Source organism: Giraffa tippelskirchi, chromosome 5, assembly GCF_054371585.1.
Source record: "Giraffa tippelskirchi isolate mGirTip1 chromosome 5, T2T-mGirTip1v1.2.pri, whole genome shotgun sequence".
NCBI classification, from domain to species: Eukaryota; Metazoa; Chordata; class Mammalia; order Artiodactyla; family Giraffidae; genus Giraffa; species Giraffa tippelskirchi.
In genome coordinates, this window is record NC_137279.1 from 14,609,760 (window position 1) to 14,629,991 (window position 20,232).

Below are 20,232 nucleotides of genomic sequence, written 5' to 3' on the forward strand. Positions count from 1 at the left end.
AATGTCACTAGTACCTTGGTGAGACAGAAACCAGACTGTGATGGGAGATGAAAGTGGATACACTCCAGTTTGTCTTTATCTGCCTTAGCATGTATGACCCAAAACTGAACCTATATATTCCAAGTGTGGTCTGACAGGTGGTGTAAAGTGAGATCATGTCCACTTTGACCAATTCACTCTGTTTGGTAATGAAGCTTCAGCCCACATTCAGTTATTTTTGGCAGTCCCACTTATTGCACCACTCCAATGACTCACATGAAAGTAGTCTGTTTAAACCTTATGTCATTTCCATACATGGCAGAACTAATACATGACTTCCCATCTTGCGCTTGTGCAGCTGAGTTTTAAAACTAAGCTCAGAACCTCATTCAGCTACAATTTACCTTATTAGTTTCAGTTCTTTGTTCCAACCTATGGGAATAAGCCAGGAGTATAGCTAATATGTAGGATGACAGAATTAGGACAAAGAATATTCTTTGTCCTAATTCTGTCATCCTACATATTAGCTATACTCCTGGCTTTACGGCATCCATAAATTTGATTTACACTGGTGTTTCCATCCAAGTCATCAATAATGTCAAGTCCCAAGCATTCAGGCAAGGATTGGGTGGAAACTTGAAGATATGGCTGGGTCTGAAGCCAATAAGTGTCTAAATGCTGACACTAGCAGGTCTGAAGCCAGTGGAGTCAGTGAGTATGGTATTAAGTGTTGTTCAAGATGGGAAAGACAATGGATAAGTAATGAGGCAGAAACCAGGAACTGAGCCAAACCACAACCTAGATGAGCAGATTAAATATAAGGGACAGATCTAGAAGCTAGAGAAATTAAAAGAATATCCAAAGTTAACAACAGGCTCAAGGGAAAGAGTTCATATGTAGACACTAATTTTTGGACTTCCAGGTGGGTTTTATCTCTTCTAGTCCACATGCAAGGATGTGTGTCCTTTAAAATTAAGGGCTTTTGATAAATAAAAATATGGTACAAGACAGGTCTTCTGGATCTTTCCTAAGTAGCTTTTCTCACATGGAACATTTTCTTGGACTGGCCAAGTAACCAGCTATGATGAATTCTCCTAACTCTACTGCATCTTCTCCATATTTCTCTTCCTGTTCCCAAGGAGGTGAGATTTTATAAGGAATGTTAATAGGGAGCAAGAATAGTCAAGCCAAGGGGAAGAAGGGAGAACATAGAAAATGACTTTTCATTGGGGTTCCTATGTTGTATTTATTTTCTGTCCTGGAATTTCATCAAAGATTAGCATCAATATTATTTTTAACATATATTAGCATAGCTAACATGAAAACAAGACTGAATGCTGGAGAGGATGCGGCTAGAACTCTCATACACTGCCGGTGGGAATGCAAAACAGGATGTCCACTTTAGAAAACAGATGGGCAGTTTCTTATAAAGTTAAACATATCCTTATCATGCATGCATGCTATGTGGCTTCAGTTGTGTCTGACTCTGTGCAACCCTATGGACTGTAGTTGGCCAGCCTCTTCTGTTCATGGGATTCTCCAGGCCAGAATACTGGAGTGGGTTGCCATGCCCTCCTCCAGGGGATCTTTCTGACCCAGGGATCGAAGCCATGTCTCTTACATCTCCTGCAGTGACAGGTGAGTTCTTTACCACTAGCACCACCGGAAGCCCATCCTTACCACATGACCCAGTAATTCCATTCCTAGGTATTTACTGAAGCGAAGTTAAAATTTTGTTCCCACAAAAACCTTTATGCCGATGTCTATAGTTGCTGTATTAATAATTGTCAAAAAACTGCAAAAACAACCCAAATTTCTTCAGGTGGTGGATGGATAAACAAACTGGTACATCCATATAATAGACTACTCAACAATAAAACTTTGGCCACCTCATGCGAAGAGTTCACTCATTGGAAAAGACCCTAATGCTGGGAAGGATTGGGGGCAGGAGGAGAAGGGGACGACAGAGGATGAGATGGTTGGATGGCATCACCGACTCGATGGACATGGGTTTGGGTAAACTCCGGGAGCTGGTGATGGACAGGGAGGCCTGGCGTGCTGCGATTCATGGGGTCGCAAAGAGTCGGACACGACTGAGCAACTGAACTGAACTGAACGACAATAAAAAGGAATGCTCTACTGACATATACAATAACATGGATGAATCTCAAAATTGTTAGGCAGAGTGAAAAAGGATATACTGTATGATTCCTTTTATATTACAATCTAGGAAAAGAAAAACTATAGGGATAAAAATAAATCTTTGGTCACCTACAAGGAGGGGCAGTAGGATAAACTGACTACGTAAGGGGATTTTGAAGGGTGATGAAACTATTCTGCATTTGATTATGGTGCTTGATGACTTTACGCATTTATCAACACTCGTAAAACTGTACACAGAACAGGGAAGATTTTAGTCACATGTAAATTGTTATTATTTAGTTTCTAAGTTGTGTCTGACTCTTTTCAACCCCATGGACTATATATAGCCTGCCAAGTTCCTCTGTCCATGGGATTTCCAAGGCAAGAATACTGGAGTGGGTAGCCATTTCCTCCTACAGGGGATCTTCCTGACCCAGGGATCGAACCCGCATCTCCTGTGCTGCTGGCAGATTCTTTACCACAGAGCCACCTGAGAAGCTCCATGTGTAAATTACACCTCAATAAACATGACTAAAAAATATATATTTCCTTAAGTAGCCCAAATTTTCAACAGTGATGATTAAGTATATTATGAAACGTTTATATAATAAAGCATTACACACTTGTTTTGGACTTTGTTAGACTTTTTCTCTGCCCAGTAGCTTATGAAGAATCTTTACAGGGACGTCCCTGGTGGTACAGTGGATAAGAATCTGCCTGTCAGTGCCGGAAACACGGTTCCATCCCTGGTCTGGGAAGATTTCATGTGCCGCAGTGCAACTAAGCGCACGCGCCACAGCTACTGAAGCCCGAACGCTCTATAGAGTGTGCTCGCCAACCAGAGAAGTTACAGCAGTGAGTAGCCTGTGCACGCAATGAAGAGCAGCCCCTCTGCTCGCCGAACTAGAGAAAGTCCACACGTAGCAAGAAAGACCCAGCACAGCCAAAAATAAATAAATGATTTAGAAAAGAGCCTTTACACAGGGGCAAAATTTCTCTGTTCCTAAGTTAGAAGTCACCGACTTGTTTTACCACATTCCCTTGCAGCTAGGGCATGGGTGTGTGTCGTATGTTCCTCTTGTGTGTCAGATTCACTCTTAACAAAATTCCAATTCAAAACCGTGGTGAGAAGAAAGAGGTGTCTACAAAGTAATCCATTCTGCTGAGGGTGGTGGGTTGTGGCAGAGAGAGATGACCAGAAGGGCAGTGACAGAGGGTTGAGCAGCAGTGTTCCACCTCCAAAGTCAGAGGTGTGGTTAAGTTCCTGAAGCATCCTGGGGCTATAATTTGAGCTGTATATTCCTCAGGCCTGGCTCTTGTGCCCTCCAAGAGATTAACACTTTTACATTAATTTAATAAAATTTAAGTTAATTAATTTAATTAGCCATTCGTGTTGTTGTTTGCAACCAGGAACCTAGAATGGATAGAACAGTCATTAAAAATTGTGTTTATAACCAGAGCCTTACCAAGATGAGCTAAGACTACATCATAGATATGGTGGCTTATATCATCATGGAAAAATGGGACTTGGGCCTGGCAATGACTTCCACACCATGAACACATGTAGGAGGTGAATGCCATCATTCTTGGCAAGAAGCTCTCCAACAAGGTACAGCCTACATCACTCATCTAAAAATGGATTCCAAGTCTCCGTTTAAACAGCAGGAAGAAGACAGAAGAGAAAGAACAGTCTTCACCTGCAGGTTTCCAAACTCATAGCTGCACTGAACTTCAGAATATTAAGAAGAGCCATTTAAATGTTTCTGCTGAGCTATTTGATTTTTGATATATCTAGGTGTACCATCCTTGAAAAGAACTGTTAACATGGAGCTTGCAACAATGTAGGAAAGGCTTAACTACAGCTTTGAGTTTAAAAAAAAAAAAAAAACACAGGGAGATTAAATAATTAAATATATATGTATAGGCAAAATATGCCTGGAAGAAAATTTGCTCAGATGGATACAGGGGCTTGGACAGGTGAGTTTTTAAATGGCTATTATTATGCTTTGTATCCACTTCCCTTCTCTCCCTCCATGTTCCAAAATGAAGATAATCTGACTGTCAAAATCAGAAAAATGTGAATGTTTTTAAATATCTCAAATTTGCACTTAGATTCAGCAAAAAATACCCTCTTTTTTCCTAGAATCCCATATGATAAAGGACCCTTTGGGTGCATTTACTTCTAGCCTTAAGCCCGTTGACCCCCATAACTGGGAATGATATATAAGCAAAAGGGAGAAAGTCACTAGAAACCTTGCCAAGTTAAAATTAGCCCTTAGGATAACTGTTTGGTGAGTACTGTTCTGAAGGGCTCTGTTGCTTCTTTTGCAGTTCTGATCTTGACTCAAAGCTTCTTCGTCAGAATTCCTAAGGTGACGCCCCAGCATCTGCCAGATCATCTTGCCAGCACTTTCTTCCCACCACAAAAAGCCAGGCACCTGGGCATGGCAAGATCCAACAGACTGCCCAGTGGGAAGTTAGGAACTCCTAGCTTTATTTTTGCTCATGGATTACTGAGGAATCTCCCAAGAGGTCTTACATGAAAGACAATGTATTTAGGCCCACTACTGCTTGCTTGATATGCCTTAAGAAATGACAAATACAAAAGAGGTCACACTCATTAAAGCACAACATGACATGTTTTGAAAAACACAACATATGGTCATTTGAAGTCTGAAAATCCTGCTGAGTTTTAAATTTTTCATCTGACTGTCCTTTGATGTATAATCGTGTCCTTTCTGATTCTTTGAAAAATAAGAGTTTCGAGATCAAAACCACAGATGGAAACTTTCTCTCAGTGGGTAAAAATCACCTGAAGATAAAGTTGCTAGACTCCATTAAAGGGATGAGATTAAACACATGGACATGAAGCATTTTAAATACATCTCCATGAAAAAGATAATCTAATAATCATTCTCTGAAATTTAGTAAACCCATAAATTTTGGAGAGACACTCCTTTAAATGAAATATTTTTTCACTTCTAGTTATATAATGGTTATCAGGGAAGCAGTAACCTCCTTCCGCTTAATAAAAACTGGCGACCCCTTATCAATTGAGCAAGAGTTAATTGATTGAGAATCTATTGTGATTAACATTAGTTTGGAATCAGCAGTATTCTAGTAAAACCCTGGGAAAAGGGATTATGCATTAAAGTTTATGCTTACCGTTTGATAATTGAATTAGTGCTAAGATGTAAGTGATGAAGCTAATGGAGACATATGTAAAGTTTGCTTTCTTTTCCTCTTTATTTATTTGGAATTTTAACTCCCATCCCTGGGCCTTTAGCCAAGATTTGTTTGCAGTACTTTTTCTCTCTGTAGTATTTTAGATGCACCAATAAGATGTTAGTTAGGGTCTTGACTGGTGGCTCAGAAGGTAAAGAATCTGCCTGCAATGTGGGAGACCTAGGTTCAATTCCTGGGTTTGGAAGATCTCCTGGAAAGGGAATGGCAACCACTCCAGTATTCTTGCCTGGAGAATTCCATGGACAGAGGAGACTGGTGGGCTACAGTCCATGGGATCACAAAGAGCTGGACACGACTGGGCAACAGTTACCAAGTGCTAACCTTCCTGTTTTAGTAAAGGCTAATTTAGATACAAGTAACAAAATTCAAACCTACTCAAACTAGCCTAGGCAAAAAAGAAGAGAGTTGATTTTATGGTTATAGAAGCATCTCACTGGAAATGAAGAACCCCAAATCTATCAGGAGATAATTGCTCCATTTCTGAGGTTACCCCCTATCCCATTTTGCTTCTTTGCTCATCTGCTCTATTATCATCTCTCTGCAGAGTAGCTTTCTCCAGTTTTCTTACATAGGCAGGACTGTAGCTAACTAAAGGCTCCGAGTTTATTTATCCTCATTTCTAGGAACTAGCAAAGACTATAATTCTGAATCTCAATTCCAAATTCCCGGGAGAGAGACACTGTGAGGCCTAGTTTGCATAAATTCCTATCTCGACATCTGCATCTCTATTTCTGCTTCTGTAAATAAGTTTGTCTATACCAAATTTTTCAGATTCCACAAACATGTGTTAATATACAAAACATATGGATACCAAGAGGGATCCTAGAGGGTTGGGATGAATTGGGAGATTGTGATTGACATATGTATACTATTGATACTATGTATAAAATGGACATCAGGCTTCCCTGATAGCTCAGTTGGTAAAGAATCTGCCTGCAATGCAGCAGACCCCAGTTCGATTCCTGGGTCGGGAAGATCCGCTGGAGAAGGGATAAGCCACCCACTCCAGTATTCCTGGGCTTCTGTTGTGGCTCAGCTGGCAAAGAATCCATCTGCAATGTGGGAGACCTGGGTTCGATCCCTGGGTTGGGAAGATCCCCTGAAGAAGGGAAAGGTTACCCACTCCAGTATTTTGGCCTGAAGAATTCCATGGACTGTAGAGTCCATGGGGTTTCAAAGAGTCGGACATGACTGAGCAACTTGCACTTTCACTTTCATAAAATGGATAAATAATGAGAACATTAGCTCAGTCCCTGGATATTCCCAATGCACGGATTGAACCTGCATCTCTTGCGTCTCCTGTTAGTGGCAGGCAGATTCTTTACCCCTGCGCCATGTGGGAAGCTCACTGTAATAATGAGAACATACTCTACTGCTGCTGCTGCTGCTGCTAAGTCGCTTCAGTCGTGTCCGACTCTGTGCGACCCCATAGATGGCAGCCCACCAGGCTCCGCCGTCCCTAGGATTCTCCAGGCAAGAATACTGGAGTGGGTTGCCATTTCCTTCTCCAGTGCATGAAAGGGAAAAGTGAAAGTGAAGTCGCTCAGTCATGTCTGACTCTTAGCGACCCCATGGACTGTAGCCTACAAGGCTCCTCCATCCATGGGATTTTCCAGGCAAGAGTACTGGAGTGGGGTGCCATTGCCTTCTCCGTACTCTACTGCACAGGGACTCTATTCAGTGTTCTGTGGTGACTTGAATCAGAAGGAAATACAAAAAAGACAGGATATATGTATACATATAGCTGATTCACATTGCTGTATGGTAGAAACTAACACAACATTGTAAAGCAACCTACTCCAATAAAATTTTTTTTAAAAAAAATCAGCTATAGCCAGGGGGTAAGGTGACATAGGACACATCTGGCCCAGAACTTCCTAAGTTTATTTGAACACCGAACACAGTGCAACCCCATGCACTGGGTAAGGGTATTGTTGGGGGAGGCAGTATACTCATTTATATCCTTCAAAACAGAATTCCTCAAGATACCCGTTTGGGATGTTCTGATCTAATTTACTATTTTAATTGTAGGGAGAGGCAAACTTAGACCTAAAGAAAGAAAATAACTTGCTTAAATTATCAAGATAATGTCAGAGTATGGTTTACGGTTTAGGCCTGAATAATTTGACATATTACTTCTGTCCAACCTTGATACCAAGAAAAAGTATATTGGCTCCCTGGGCCAAAAATGAAGATTGAAAGTTGACTATTTCCTTCCCCTCTCCTCAGCTAGTTTATAAATTAAGGCTTTTTATCGCAAGCAATGCCAAAGAATGTTCAAACTACTGCACAACTGCGCTCATCTCACACGCTAGCAAAGTAATGCTCAAAATTCTCCAAGCTAGGCTTCAACAGTACATGAACTGAGAACTTTCAGATGTTCAAGCTGGATTTAGAAAAGGCAGGGGAACCAGAGATCAGAATTGCCAACGTATACCAGACCACCTCACCTGCCTCCTGAGAAATCTGTATGCAGATCAAGAAGCAACAGTTAGAACTGGACATGGAACAATGGACTGGTTCCAAACTGGGAAAGGAGTACCTCAAGGCTGTGTATCGTCACCCTGCTTATTTAACTTATATGCAGAGTACATCCTGCGAAGTGCCAGGCTGGATGAAGCAAAAGCTGGAATCAAGATTGCTGGGAGAAATATTGATAACCTCAGATATGCAGATGACACAACCCTTATGGCAGAAAGCAAAGAGGAACTATAGAGCCTCTTGATGAAAGTGAAAGAGGAGAGTGAAAAAGCTAGCTTAAAACTCAACATTCAAAAAACGAAGATCATGGCATCTGGTCCCATCACTTCATGGCAAATAGATGGGGAAACAATGGAAACAGTGACAGACTTTATTTTGTTGGGCTCCAAAATCACTGCAGATGGAGACTGCAGCCATGAAATTAAAAGATGCTTGCTCCTTGGAAGAAAAGTTATGACAAACCTAGACATCATGTTAAAAAGCAGATACATTACTTTGCCAACAAAGATCTGTATAGTCAAGGCTATGGTTTTTCCAGTAGTCAAGTATGGATGTGAAAGTGACAGTGTTAGCTGCTTAGTCATGTCCGACTCTTTGCAATCCCGTGGACTCCTCTGTCCCACCAGGCTCCTCTGTCCGTGGGATTTTCCAGGCAGGAATTCTGGAGTGGCTTGCCATTCCCTTCTCCAGAACTGGATGTGAGAGTTGGACCATAAAGAAGGTTGAGTGCTGAAGAATTGATGCTTTTGAACTGTGGTGTTGGAAAAGACCCTTGAGAGTCCCTTGGACTGCAAGGAGATCAAACCAGTCAATCCTAAAGGAAATCAATACTGAATTTTCATTGGAAGGACTGATTTTGAAGCTCCAATATTTTGGCCACCTGATGCAAAGAGCTGCCTCATCAGAAAAGACCCTGATGCTGGGAAAGCCCGAAGGCAGGAGGAGAAGGGGATGACAGAGGACGAGTGGTTGAAAGGCATGTCTGACTTGATGGACATGAGTTTGAGTAAGCTCCAGGAGATGGAGGACAGGGAAGCCTGATGTGCTGCAGTCCATGGGGTCGGAAAGAGTCGAATATGACTGAGCGACTGAACAACAACAATCACAAGCAAGGCCGTGTGTAGTAGGGTGTATAGTCGCTCAGTCATGTACGACTCTATGCGCCCCCATGGACTACAGCCCACCCGACTCCTCTGTCCATGAGATTCTCCAGGCAACAATACTGGAGTGGGTTGCCATGCCCTCCTCTGGGGGATCTTCCCGACCCAGGGATTGAATACATCTCTGAGTCTCCTGCATTGGCAGGTGGATTCTTTACCACTGCACCACCTGGAAATAGGGTCCTAAGGCTGATGTAATTAGTTACCACAAACTTGGTGGCTTAAAGTGACAGAAATTTATTTTCTCATGGTTGTGGAAGCCAGAAGTGCAAAACCAAGGTGTCCACAAGCAATGCCCCCTCTGAAGCTTCTAAGGGCAAAGCCTCCATTGCCTCTTCCAGCTTCTGGTGGCTCCAAGCTTGTGGCTGCACAACTCCAATCTCTGTTTCAGTCTTCACCTGGCTTTCTCCGCGTCTTCTCTTCTATTTCTTCTAAGAACTCTTGTCATTGGCTTTAGGACCTACCAAAGATAGCCAGGAATGAAAATTTTCATTCTGGAAAATAGAATACTATATTTTCTTGAAATCCTACATTTTTCCCCCTCAACTCTGTATCCTTTATCTTTAAGAAGAAAAATCCCCAAATATTACCCTTTCATCCTTTCCCTTTTGCAACCCTCTTGATCTTTTTAAGTATCATATGATATCTTACAAGGCCTCTGTAGTCACTTGAATGGTGGACACCAAGAGATACATCCATATCCTCACCCCTGAAACCGATGAATGTGAGTTTATTTGGACAAAGGTCTTTGCAGATATCTCTTGGGGGCCACCATTCAAACCACTACAAAGGCCTTGTAAGGTATCATACGGTACTTAAAAACATAGAGGGTTGCAAAAGAGAAGGAATTAAAGGGTAATAATTTGGGATTTTTCTTCTCAAAAATAAAGCAAGTAGAGTTGAGAAAAACATGAAGGATTTCAAGAAAAGATAGTATTGTATTTTCCAGGATGAAAATTTACGTTCCTAGGTATTTCCTAATTCATTCATTAATCTAATATTTGGGCCATGTTTTTCAACCTATCACACAAGCTCGGTGTTGTTGTTGTTGTTGTTTTGGAAAAAAAAACTTTCCTGACCAAAAAAATTGTTTGATAGTATGAGAGACAATTCAGATTATATGAATTTTGCTACACCATCATAAAAATTCTTTGAAAGCTTCATCAATTTTCCCCTGGTGCTTCACAATCCTTGGTATTTAAATCACTCCTTTTGGAAGAAACTATTGTGTCCTAGAGACATGAGTGTTAAATTGAAAATAAAGTTGGTGTAGGCTAACTTTTTCAGAGGTCAGTTCATATTTTTATCTTATAATGACTCTTGCTTTCCTGCACAAACTTGTATCTGTAGAGATTGCCTGTTCTGATAAAAGAACTTCTATTAACAAATGAGAATGTGTCAAACAAGTACAGGAAACAGGAATTGTTCTGTTTGCCCTGGGGAGGAGTCGACGTGAGCTGGGGCAGATGAGGGGCACATGATACTGTGTATATTACTTACACAATACCTTGGGCTTCCAAGGTGGCTCAGTAGCAAAGAATCTACCTGCCAATGCAGGAGACACCAAAGTTCTGAGTTCAATTCCTGGGTTGGGAAGATCCCATGGAGGAGGAAATGGCAACCCACTCCAGTATTCTTGCCTGGAAAATTCCATGGACAGAGGAGTCTGGAGGGCTACAGTCTACAGGGTGGCAAAACAGTCAGACGTGACTTAGTGACTGATCATGCATGCATGCATACAGTACCTCATACTTTTTGAATTAATTAAATGGGAAGACTCACATGGCAAGAAAGATTAGATTTATTTTAATTATTCTAAAAAGAGAAAGTCTCAGAAGAAGCTGAAGGTACAGAGAGCCAACATTCTTCTCACTGTAAATAAAACGTTTCTGATAGTTAGAATTGTCCATAAGCAGAAAGGATCATCACGCAGAGCAGTGACACAGCCACTGTTAGAAATTTTCAACCCACGGCCAATGACCCTAGGATATATTATCAGTGTCCTTGGAGTATCAGTGATTTGGAGTATGAGAGATTATAGGGTGGAGAGGCTGTTGGTTTAAAACTCTATAACCCTTGGATTAAGACAATGTGCCATAGAATAGGTCAATTCAAGCCTGGAAAAAGAGATTATCTATCCTCTCCCTTAGCTTCTAAATCAGCATTGTTCAATAGAAACATGATATGAATCATAACATAATTAAAAATTTTTCTATTAGTCCCATTAAAAACATGAAAACAGGTCAAATCAGTGTTTGTAATATATTTTATTTAACCCGATATATTTAAAATACTATCACTTAAACATGGAATCAATATTAAAGAGTCATCAGATAGTCTACATTATTTTTTCTTAACAGGTCTTTGAAATCCAGTGTATACATTTATGGACTAATCCCATTTTGAGTGCTCAACAGCCACGTGTGGCTACTGGCTACTATGTTGTACAGCACAGTTCTAGAATTTGCTGTTAATAAAATCACCAGTAAGATTTCTGGGAGCTGGAAAAAGAAACTTCATAAATGCATAAAAATGGTGTCTAAAATCTAGGTTTCTTGGTGTACTGGAGGAATGCAAGTGTTGGGAAAACACTCCTGATTGACTGGTGTACATTCACGTAACTACTCTCATAATTTCCCTGCTTTCTCACCAAAACCTAATATTAAGTAAATAATTTTGCAAAGCACCAACTTTTTTAAAATCAACTTCCAACAGGACCCACCCTCCAAAAAGTAAAGCAGTTAAAAAACAGCCCTCCAGTGCTTTCATGTTAATCCTACCATATTTAATTCTTTATTTTATTCTTTTATTCCAGGAACAACTGCAATTACAGATATGATAGCTTTTACTGTTTACTAGCTGTGTCTCTTCTCACTATGGGATTTAAATACTCTCAAGGGAAGCAGCCTTGCAGTATTTCCAGTAACACACCATCTCTATGCACCTTATGCAGATGAGACAGGATAAGGAAAGTCATAAAGATAAACTTGCTTGCTCCTTGAAAAATGCTTGCTTCTTGGAAGAAAAGTTATGATCAATCTAGACAACATATTAAAAAGCAGAGACACTACTTTGCCAACAAAGGTCCATCTAATCAAAGCTATGGTTTTTCCAGTAGTCATGTATGGATGTGAGAGTTGGATCCTAAAGAAAGATGAGCACTGAAGAATTGATGCTTTTGAACTGTGGTGTTGGAGAAGACTCTTGAGAGTCCCTTGGACTGCAAGGAGACCCAACCAGTCCATCCTAAAGGAAATCAGTCCTGAATACTCATTGGAAGGACTGATGTTGAAGCGAAACCCCAATACTTTGGCCACCTGATGTGAAGAACTGACTCATTTGAAAAGACCCTGATTCTGGGAAAGATTGAAGGCGGGAGCAGAAGGCAACAATAGAGGATGAGATGGTTGGATGGCATCACTGACTCAATGGACATGAGTTTGAGTAAACTCCAGGAGTTGGGGATGGACAGGGAGGCCTGGTGTGCTGCAGTCCATGGGGTCACAAAGAGTCGGACACGACTGAGCAACTGAACTGAAGTGAAAGATAAACTGGGCTACCTTTGTAAGCAAAATTCCTCCAGGGCTCAGTCAAAATAATATTTTTTTTAACACTTCTCCAAGGAGATTCTATAATTTATTTACCGTATTTGAGGATTTGATAAACAATATACAATAAACAAAATTAAAACTAAAGCAGGATTTTTCCATAGTTAACCCACTTTAGGAATCCACGAACTCTCTTGGTATCTATAAGTATAATCATGACTGTAAGACTATCAACGCAAGAGTGTGGCACAGATGGCCAAGTGTCTCCCAATATTTGATATTCTCTTCTTCTGTCTAGTAAGAGAATCTCCTGAATTCAAGCTGGACACACAGCTGCTCAGTTAGAGGCAAAAAATCTCAGCCTTCCTTGCAGCTTGGTGTGACCAACTGAATAACTCCTTTTCAATGAGATGTGAACATAAGTGGTAAGTTCACCTTCCTGGTCACATCCTTTAGGAAAGAAACTGTTTGCCCTCTTCTCTTTCTCCTTCAGGGGGCTGGAAGGTTTATATGATGCTGGTAAACCAGCTTTTACCATAGATATGCCCATCAGGGATAGAATAGCAACCTGAGTTCCAGAATGATTTCATAGAGTAGAACTGCCCATCAGGTGCCCTGAATTACCCATCTGCTTCTGAATATTACCTGGGAGAGGAATAACTTTCTTTTTTTTTTTTTAACATGCTACTTTAAATTTTATTCACTTTGTATTTTTATCCAAAATATTACAGTACTATTAATTCACTTGGTTACAGATGAGTATATACTTAAAGTGTGAGAAAGTGGAAAATTATATTTCTTTTATAAAAAAGTTTTATTTTATTTTTAATTGGAGGATAATTACAATACAGTGACAGTTTCTGCCATACATCAAGATGACTCAGCCACAGGCATACACATGTCCCTTTCCCTCTTAAACCTCCCTCCCTCCTTCCACCCCATCCTACCCCTTCAGGCTGTCTGTCACAGAGCACTGGCTTTGGTTTTCCTGCCACATACAGCAAATTCCCACTGGCTATCTATTTTACATACGGTAATATATGCTTCGACACTACTCTCTCAAGTCTTCAAACCCTCTGAGAAACAACTTTCTATCTTGTATAAATCATTCCATTTGGGATCTCATTCTCTCACCCCCTTGGCTTATATCATAATTAATAAAAGTGTTTAGCATCAACATCACTATCATTTGCACTATTTGTCTATTATTTTTAACCATCTTTATACTATATGAGACTATATCCTTAAAAGACATAGGGACGTTTTTTTCTTTAACCTAGAAGAAAGGCTTCTACAACTATCTGTTAGGGCGGAGACTCAGTATTAAATGACATGATACAGTGTTTATGAAATCTTCATAAACTTAAAACAGTTGCAAATGAAAAGTCATTATGTTAACCTCGAGCTAACAATCCATAATAGTAGTGTGCTAATAGTGTTTATGCAAACATTTTAGCCAACTAATGTTTTTAGCTCACCTCCAAGGTAACATAATACAGCAGACATTCACATGCTTCCAGAATAATTGGTTTTTCAGGTACTGTAATATAGCAGGAGGGACAATGAAGTATACAGAGACACAATCTTTTCATTCATTCCATGGAAGGGGTTGTTTATCTGTATATAAAGCTGGCTCTAGTTTTTTGGGAGACTGATTCAATTCACCACTTAAAAGAGATTTTATAAAATGGTCTCACAATATGTTAACTATCTAATTTCTTATGTGTTTGTTAATGTGACAGCAAACCTAATTAAACCTGCCACTGGCATACCATTTGATTAATTTTTCTTTCACTGCTCTCAAATGATTCAATGTAATTTTTCTGTCAACATTTACTAAGTGTCCACTGCACACAGAACACTCCTGAGGGACCTGGCAAGAAAGATAAGGACTGAAATGTCCTTTATCTCATTTCACCTTTCTGCCACGTGGGACACTATATGACACCCCCTCCATGAAACATTCTAATCATTTGACTGCCATGACTCTTTTCAAATTTTCTCATCTTTTCTTTGCTATTTTTTCTACTTCTTAAATGTTAGAGAGCCCCAGTGTTCCTTTCTGAACCTTCTCTTTTCACCCTTCATTCTTAGCTTTTTTCGAGTCACCAACCCCTTGGAGAATGTGATAAAACTCACCCTGTGGGGGGGGGGCCTGTTGTGTATCGTTTTAGGGTTATCTGGACATCCTGAAGCAGCTGGTGACTCCCTCTGGGTCCTCAGCCCTCAGGTGAAGAACACCTTTCCATGGCTTTAACTACTACCTTGGTGCCTGATGACTCTCAAATCTTTTATAACTAGCTGGGCTCCTCTCCCCCACCCCTGCCCTGTCCCATCCTTCTCTCTCCAGACCCATATCTCCAGCTTCTTGATACATCCTTTCACTTGGATATCAAACAGGCACCTCAAACTCAAACTCGACATTTGAACTTATCAATCATTTGCTCTCCAATTACCCCTCATCCTATGGTTTCCAGTTTGGTGAGTCATACCACCATCCAATAAACTGCTCAAGTTATAAAGAAATAAAAGCATCAACCCAGATTACTACTTCTAAAGCAGTGTTTGTCGAATGATTAAGTGAACAAACGAATGGAAGAACAGATTAAGTATGATGGAGACAACAGAGAATAGCTATTAAGAATGATATAATGAAGCTTAGGTTCAAATGTACATGAATGCTAAAGGCTTGCTTAAGTAGGCAAAGTCTTGACCCAGAGGAATATATATTCTTTAGTACCCATTAAAACAAGGTATTGTGTGAGGCACTGATTTCATTAAGGGTTAGACTTTAACAATGTTTTCAAAGAAATGATGAACATGGTTTGTCAGAAAAGAGTAGTAATAGTATTTCAAGTGAGATAAATATTATTTAAATTTAATTCATCTTACTTTAGAAAAGGCAGAGGAACCAGAGATCAAATTGCTGATATCTGCTGGATCATTGAAAAAGCAAGAGAGTTCCAGAAAAACATCTATTTCTGCTTTATTGACTATGCCAAAGCCTTTGACTGTGTGGATCACAATAAACTGTGGAAAATTCTGAAAGAGATGGGAATACCAGACCATCTGACCTGTCTCTTGAGAAACCTGTATGCAGGTCAGGAAGCAACAGTTAGAACTGGACATGGAACAACAGACTGGTTCCAAATAGGAAAAGGAGTCCGTCAAGGCTGTATATTGTCACCCTGCTTATTTAACTTATATGCAGAGTACATCATGAGAAACGCTGGGCTGGAAGAAACACAAGCTGGAATCAAGATTGCCGGGAGAAATATCAATAACCTCAGATACGCGGATGACACCACCTTTATGGCAGAAAGTGAAGAAGAACTAAAGAGCCTCTTGATGAAGGTGAAAGAGGAGTGAAAAAGTTGGCTTAAAGCTCAACGTTCAGAAAACTAAGATCATGGCATCTGGTCCCATCACTTCATGGCAAATAGATGGGGAAACAGTGGAAACAGTGTCAGACTTTATTTTTTGGGGCTCCAAAATCACTGCTGATGGTGATTGCAGCCATAAAATTAAAAGACGCTTACTCCTTGGAAGGAAGGCTATGACCAACCTAGATAGCATATTTAAAAGCAGAGACATTACTTTGCCAACAAAGGTCCGTCTAGTCAAGGCTATGGTTTTTCCAGTGGTCATGTATGGATGTGAGAGTTGGACGGTGAAGAAAGCTGAGCGCCACAGAATTGATGCTTTTAGACTGTGGTGTTGGAGAAGACTCTTGAGAGTCCCTTGGACTGCAAGGAGATCCAGTCAATCCATCCTAACGGAGATCAATCCTGGGTGTTCATTAGAAGGACTGATGTTGAAGCTGAAACTCCAATACTTTGTCCACTTCATGCCAAGAGTTGACTCATTGGAAAAGACCCTAATGCTGGGTAGGCTTGGGGGCAGGAGGAGAAGGGGACGACAGAGGATGAGATGGTTGGATGGCATCACTGACTCGATGGACATGGGTTTGGGTAGACTCCGGGAGTTGGTGATGGACAGAGAGGCCTGGCGTGCTGCGATTTATGGGGTCGCAAAGAGTTGGACACGACTGAGCGACTGAACTGAACTGAATCTTACCACATGACCAATAAATGCTCAATTATTAATAGCTTCTCTAGATCCTTTTTATTATACCTTCAAAGATTTCATCAGAGTTTATACATAGTAGCTGTTACAGCGGACGCTCAAGAAAATGGGACACTTTTTGGAGGTTAAGATCATGAAACTTGGCGGCTTTGCCTCCCTGAATTCCCTCAGCTCTTTCTTTGCCTTTCTCTGATGGCACTTATTTTCTGTTTCATTTTATACTGATCTGTGTGCAGCTTTTATCCACCTTAGAGAGGTTTTTCCCTCTCACTCCCAGCCCCTCGCAAAGACTCTACATACCCAATTGTGTGCCTTGTATCTGAAAGGGGAACATTATTATTTTTTAACTTTTTATGCTATATTGGGGTATAGCCAATTAATAATGTTGTGATAGTTTCAGGTAAAGAACAGTAAATATTTGATATCTGGAAGGGGAACAGTAAATATTGTCAATGAATGTTTTTCAATATCAACAATCCCATTTAAAGATAATATCAAATGTCCTACAAATCAAGGAAATTGTTACAATTGGTTTTATAGAGTTTGTCATGTTCCTAATATGAAAGCTGCATATCAAACAATTAAGCAAGTTACAGATGTTTTAGTACTTCAAGGCAGCAAGGAACATGCTAACCCATTTTTGAAAGTTATTCATGAGGCAAGATATTGTCTGGTTAAATGCTGCCTCCAGGGGAAGACTGTGCGTTTATGAAATTTGGCTTTGCCAATTCAATGGCTGGCAGGTTGAGGGACTCTTGGTGTCTCAGTTTCCTCATCTGGAAAATGAGAATTGTAATAGTACTCCACAGAATTGTTAAAAGGATAAAAAATAATGTATACACACAATGCACAGAGAATGGTGGTTGAATTCATTGGATACTAGCCATCATTTTCTTATAATCCCAACAAGAAGAAGGGGGGGAGTGATAATGATCATTTATTAAATTAGGAAAGAATGAGATTTTCTTCTTCAGAAAATATGATGTGGACAACATCTCTCCTATCCTCTCAGCTCAAAACATTCCCAGGACCCTCAACTTAACCATGACATCACAAATGCCTAGACTGTATGTTGCAGGGAGGAGTCAATTCTGACTCCATGTTGGATCTATTTCTTTGACTTTAACCTTTGCTTTTCATTGCTTTTATTATTATAATTATACATAAAGATCTGTCTTGGGGAGCCCTGGCCCTCTGCCTGAAGAGATTAACACATTCCGTCCCTGGCCATTCCAGGAGATATTTGCAAGATAATGGTCTTTACTTCCCCAACTCCTCCCCTTCTCTGTCGTATAAAAGAACCCAGCATCCAGACCCCCTAGGAAGATGGTTCTTTCGAGACATTAGTCTGTCATTTTCTCAGTCTTCTGGCTTTCAGAATAAAGTCGTATTCCTTGCCTCAACACCTGCTCCCTTGGTTAAGTGGCCTGTTACGTGGTGAGAAGACAGAGTTTGGACTTGGTAACAGGTATTTTTAAGATGTAGGTAAGAGCTGAAACACATTGTATTTTAAATTAAATAGGTATAGATTCCACACAAACCATGTTCTATCCTTTTTAGCATTCCCTACTCAAAAAACTTATTTCCCCTCCCAAACCAAGGTAACAGTGTGGTTGTCCTCTTCTCCAATCCTCCCCACTCTTCACCCAAAAAAGCTTCCAAGAATTTAAAGAAAGGCAGTGTATCTAACCAAATCTAGGGCACTATGCAAAGAATTAACCAGGGAATTCCAGGCTGGCTAGTTGACCTTGCTGACCTCCTAGGACGGTCTCAAACTGCCATTACTGTCAACCCACTATTGGCAAGACTTCAGGCAATGTCAGAAGAGGTGAGAAGAGAGTGTGGCCGCAGCTTAAAGTTGGAGCAGAAGCTACAAAGAATAGTACACTTCAGAGAGGGGACCATGAGACACAATGAAACAATGCCTCTGATAGTCAACCCAGTCATGGGACGATGAGTGACAGAGGGCTGCCTTTGCCTCATACAAGAGCACTTCTTAGAAGGTTCTGGAGGCTCGCTCATGTGTCACAGGGAGATGTGTCTCTGCCACGGGGAACCCACAGATGAGCAAAGGCCAGCAATCCTCAACCCATACACATCCACAGACACTGTATTTATCATTGTAAGAAAAGGTCATGGCAGGGTAAGGTATTTTAGCATCGCTTAGAGAAGGAATGCTTTCTGAGTAAATTTTCAAAGAATCCTAGAGAACTGCTTTATAATTCCTATAGTTGACTGGTAAATCTAACATCTAATTCTTTATCAAAGACGTGTGTTGAGGGGTGGGGTTGAGGTACAGTTGACACGTGGCATTATACTAGTTTCAGGTGATAACATAATGCTTCAATATTTGTGTGTATTGCAAAATGATTACCATGATAAATCTAGTTAACATCCATCACCACACAGTTAAAAAAAATTTTTCCCTGTGTTGAGAACTTTAAAGATACACTCTCTTAGCAACTTTCAAATACGAAATACTGTTATTAACTATGGTTGCCATGCTGAACATTATATCCTCATGACATTTATTTTATAGCTTGTAACCAAAAGTGTGATTTTTATATTATACCTAAAGTGGTAAAAACTGGGTGCAATTTTTTTCTCTCTTTGTAAGGACAAATGGTAACAGACAAAAAAAGACACTGAATTAATCAATATGAATGTTTCTGGGCAAACACTGTTGAAAATACAGCTTAACTTAAAAAATTCTTCTTCCCATAATTTTTATCGCGTTTTATAATCAGTTACCACAGTCTGCCCAATTTCTTGGTGACTCATTGTTACATCTTTCTTAGCAAAGGAGAAGACCTGTAATTCCTGTTAGCAGGATTTTCTTTTCCTGAATTTGTGCAACCTAATTATACTGGGGTGTTTTTTTCTCCCTTTTATTCAAAATAACATGATGGGGAAAGAAAGAGCCAGGCCAGGAGCACTTACTGTTGTGTGTTCATATGATCTGAGAGAATCTGACAGAGCTGGGGGAAGGAGATCCTTGGACTTTGGAGACCATGTAATAGAGTTGGGGTGATTACATAAGTTTTTATTTAAATTGGGACAGTTTTGAAAATGAAGAGGGCACTAATCAGATAATAGGACAATTCTGTCAATCAAGAGGCAAACGAGAATTTATGGTCATCCTAATATGGTGGAAATGGTCTGGACTTATAACCAAATCTCAACCATACCATTTCCTTGATTTTGACTGGTGCAAAGTGATATAATCTCTGTGAACTTCATCTTCTACATTAGTAAAACAGCAATAATAATTCTCACATGTTAAGAGAGGGGAGAGGGACCTGGCATAGTATATATCCTTTGTAAGTATTATCCTGATGATGTCTGCATGTGTATCTAAAGTTCTTCACCATAGACAGCACAATATTATGAATGGATTAGGTTAAACTGCACTTGAGGTACAGTCAGTTGCCTCATCAAAAATCCCTACTCCAGGATGGCAGCTGGAGAGCTCATCAGGAAGACTCCCAATAGAGGTAGGTATAGATTTTCCTGGTGGCTCAGTCTGTAAAGAATCTGTCTGCAATGTAGTAGACCCAGGTTCCATCCCTGGGTCAGGAAGATCTCCTGGA

General features: G+C 40.3%; 1 protein-coding gene across 1 annotated transcript in view; it reads right to left on the bottom strand.

Moving 5' to 3' along the window:
• Window positions 1-20,232, bottom strand: part of LOC145505156 (uncharacterized) — a 31,129-nt gene that overhangs the window by 3,773 nt on the left and 7,124 nt on the right. The window contains exon 3 of the mRNA XM_081486954.1: window positions 9,407-9,468. Within this exon, the coding sequence (XP_081343080.1) occupies window positions 9,440-9,468 (29 nt within the window). The 3' untranslated portion in view covers window positions 9,407-9,439. The remainder of the gene's footprint in view (window positions 1-9,406; window positions 9,469-20,232) is intronic.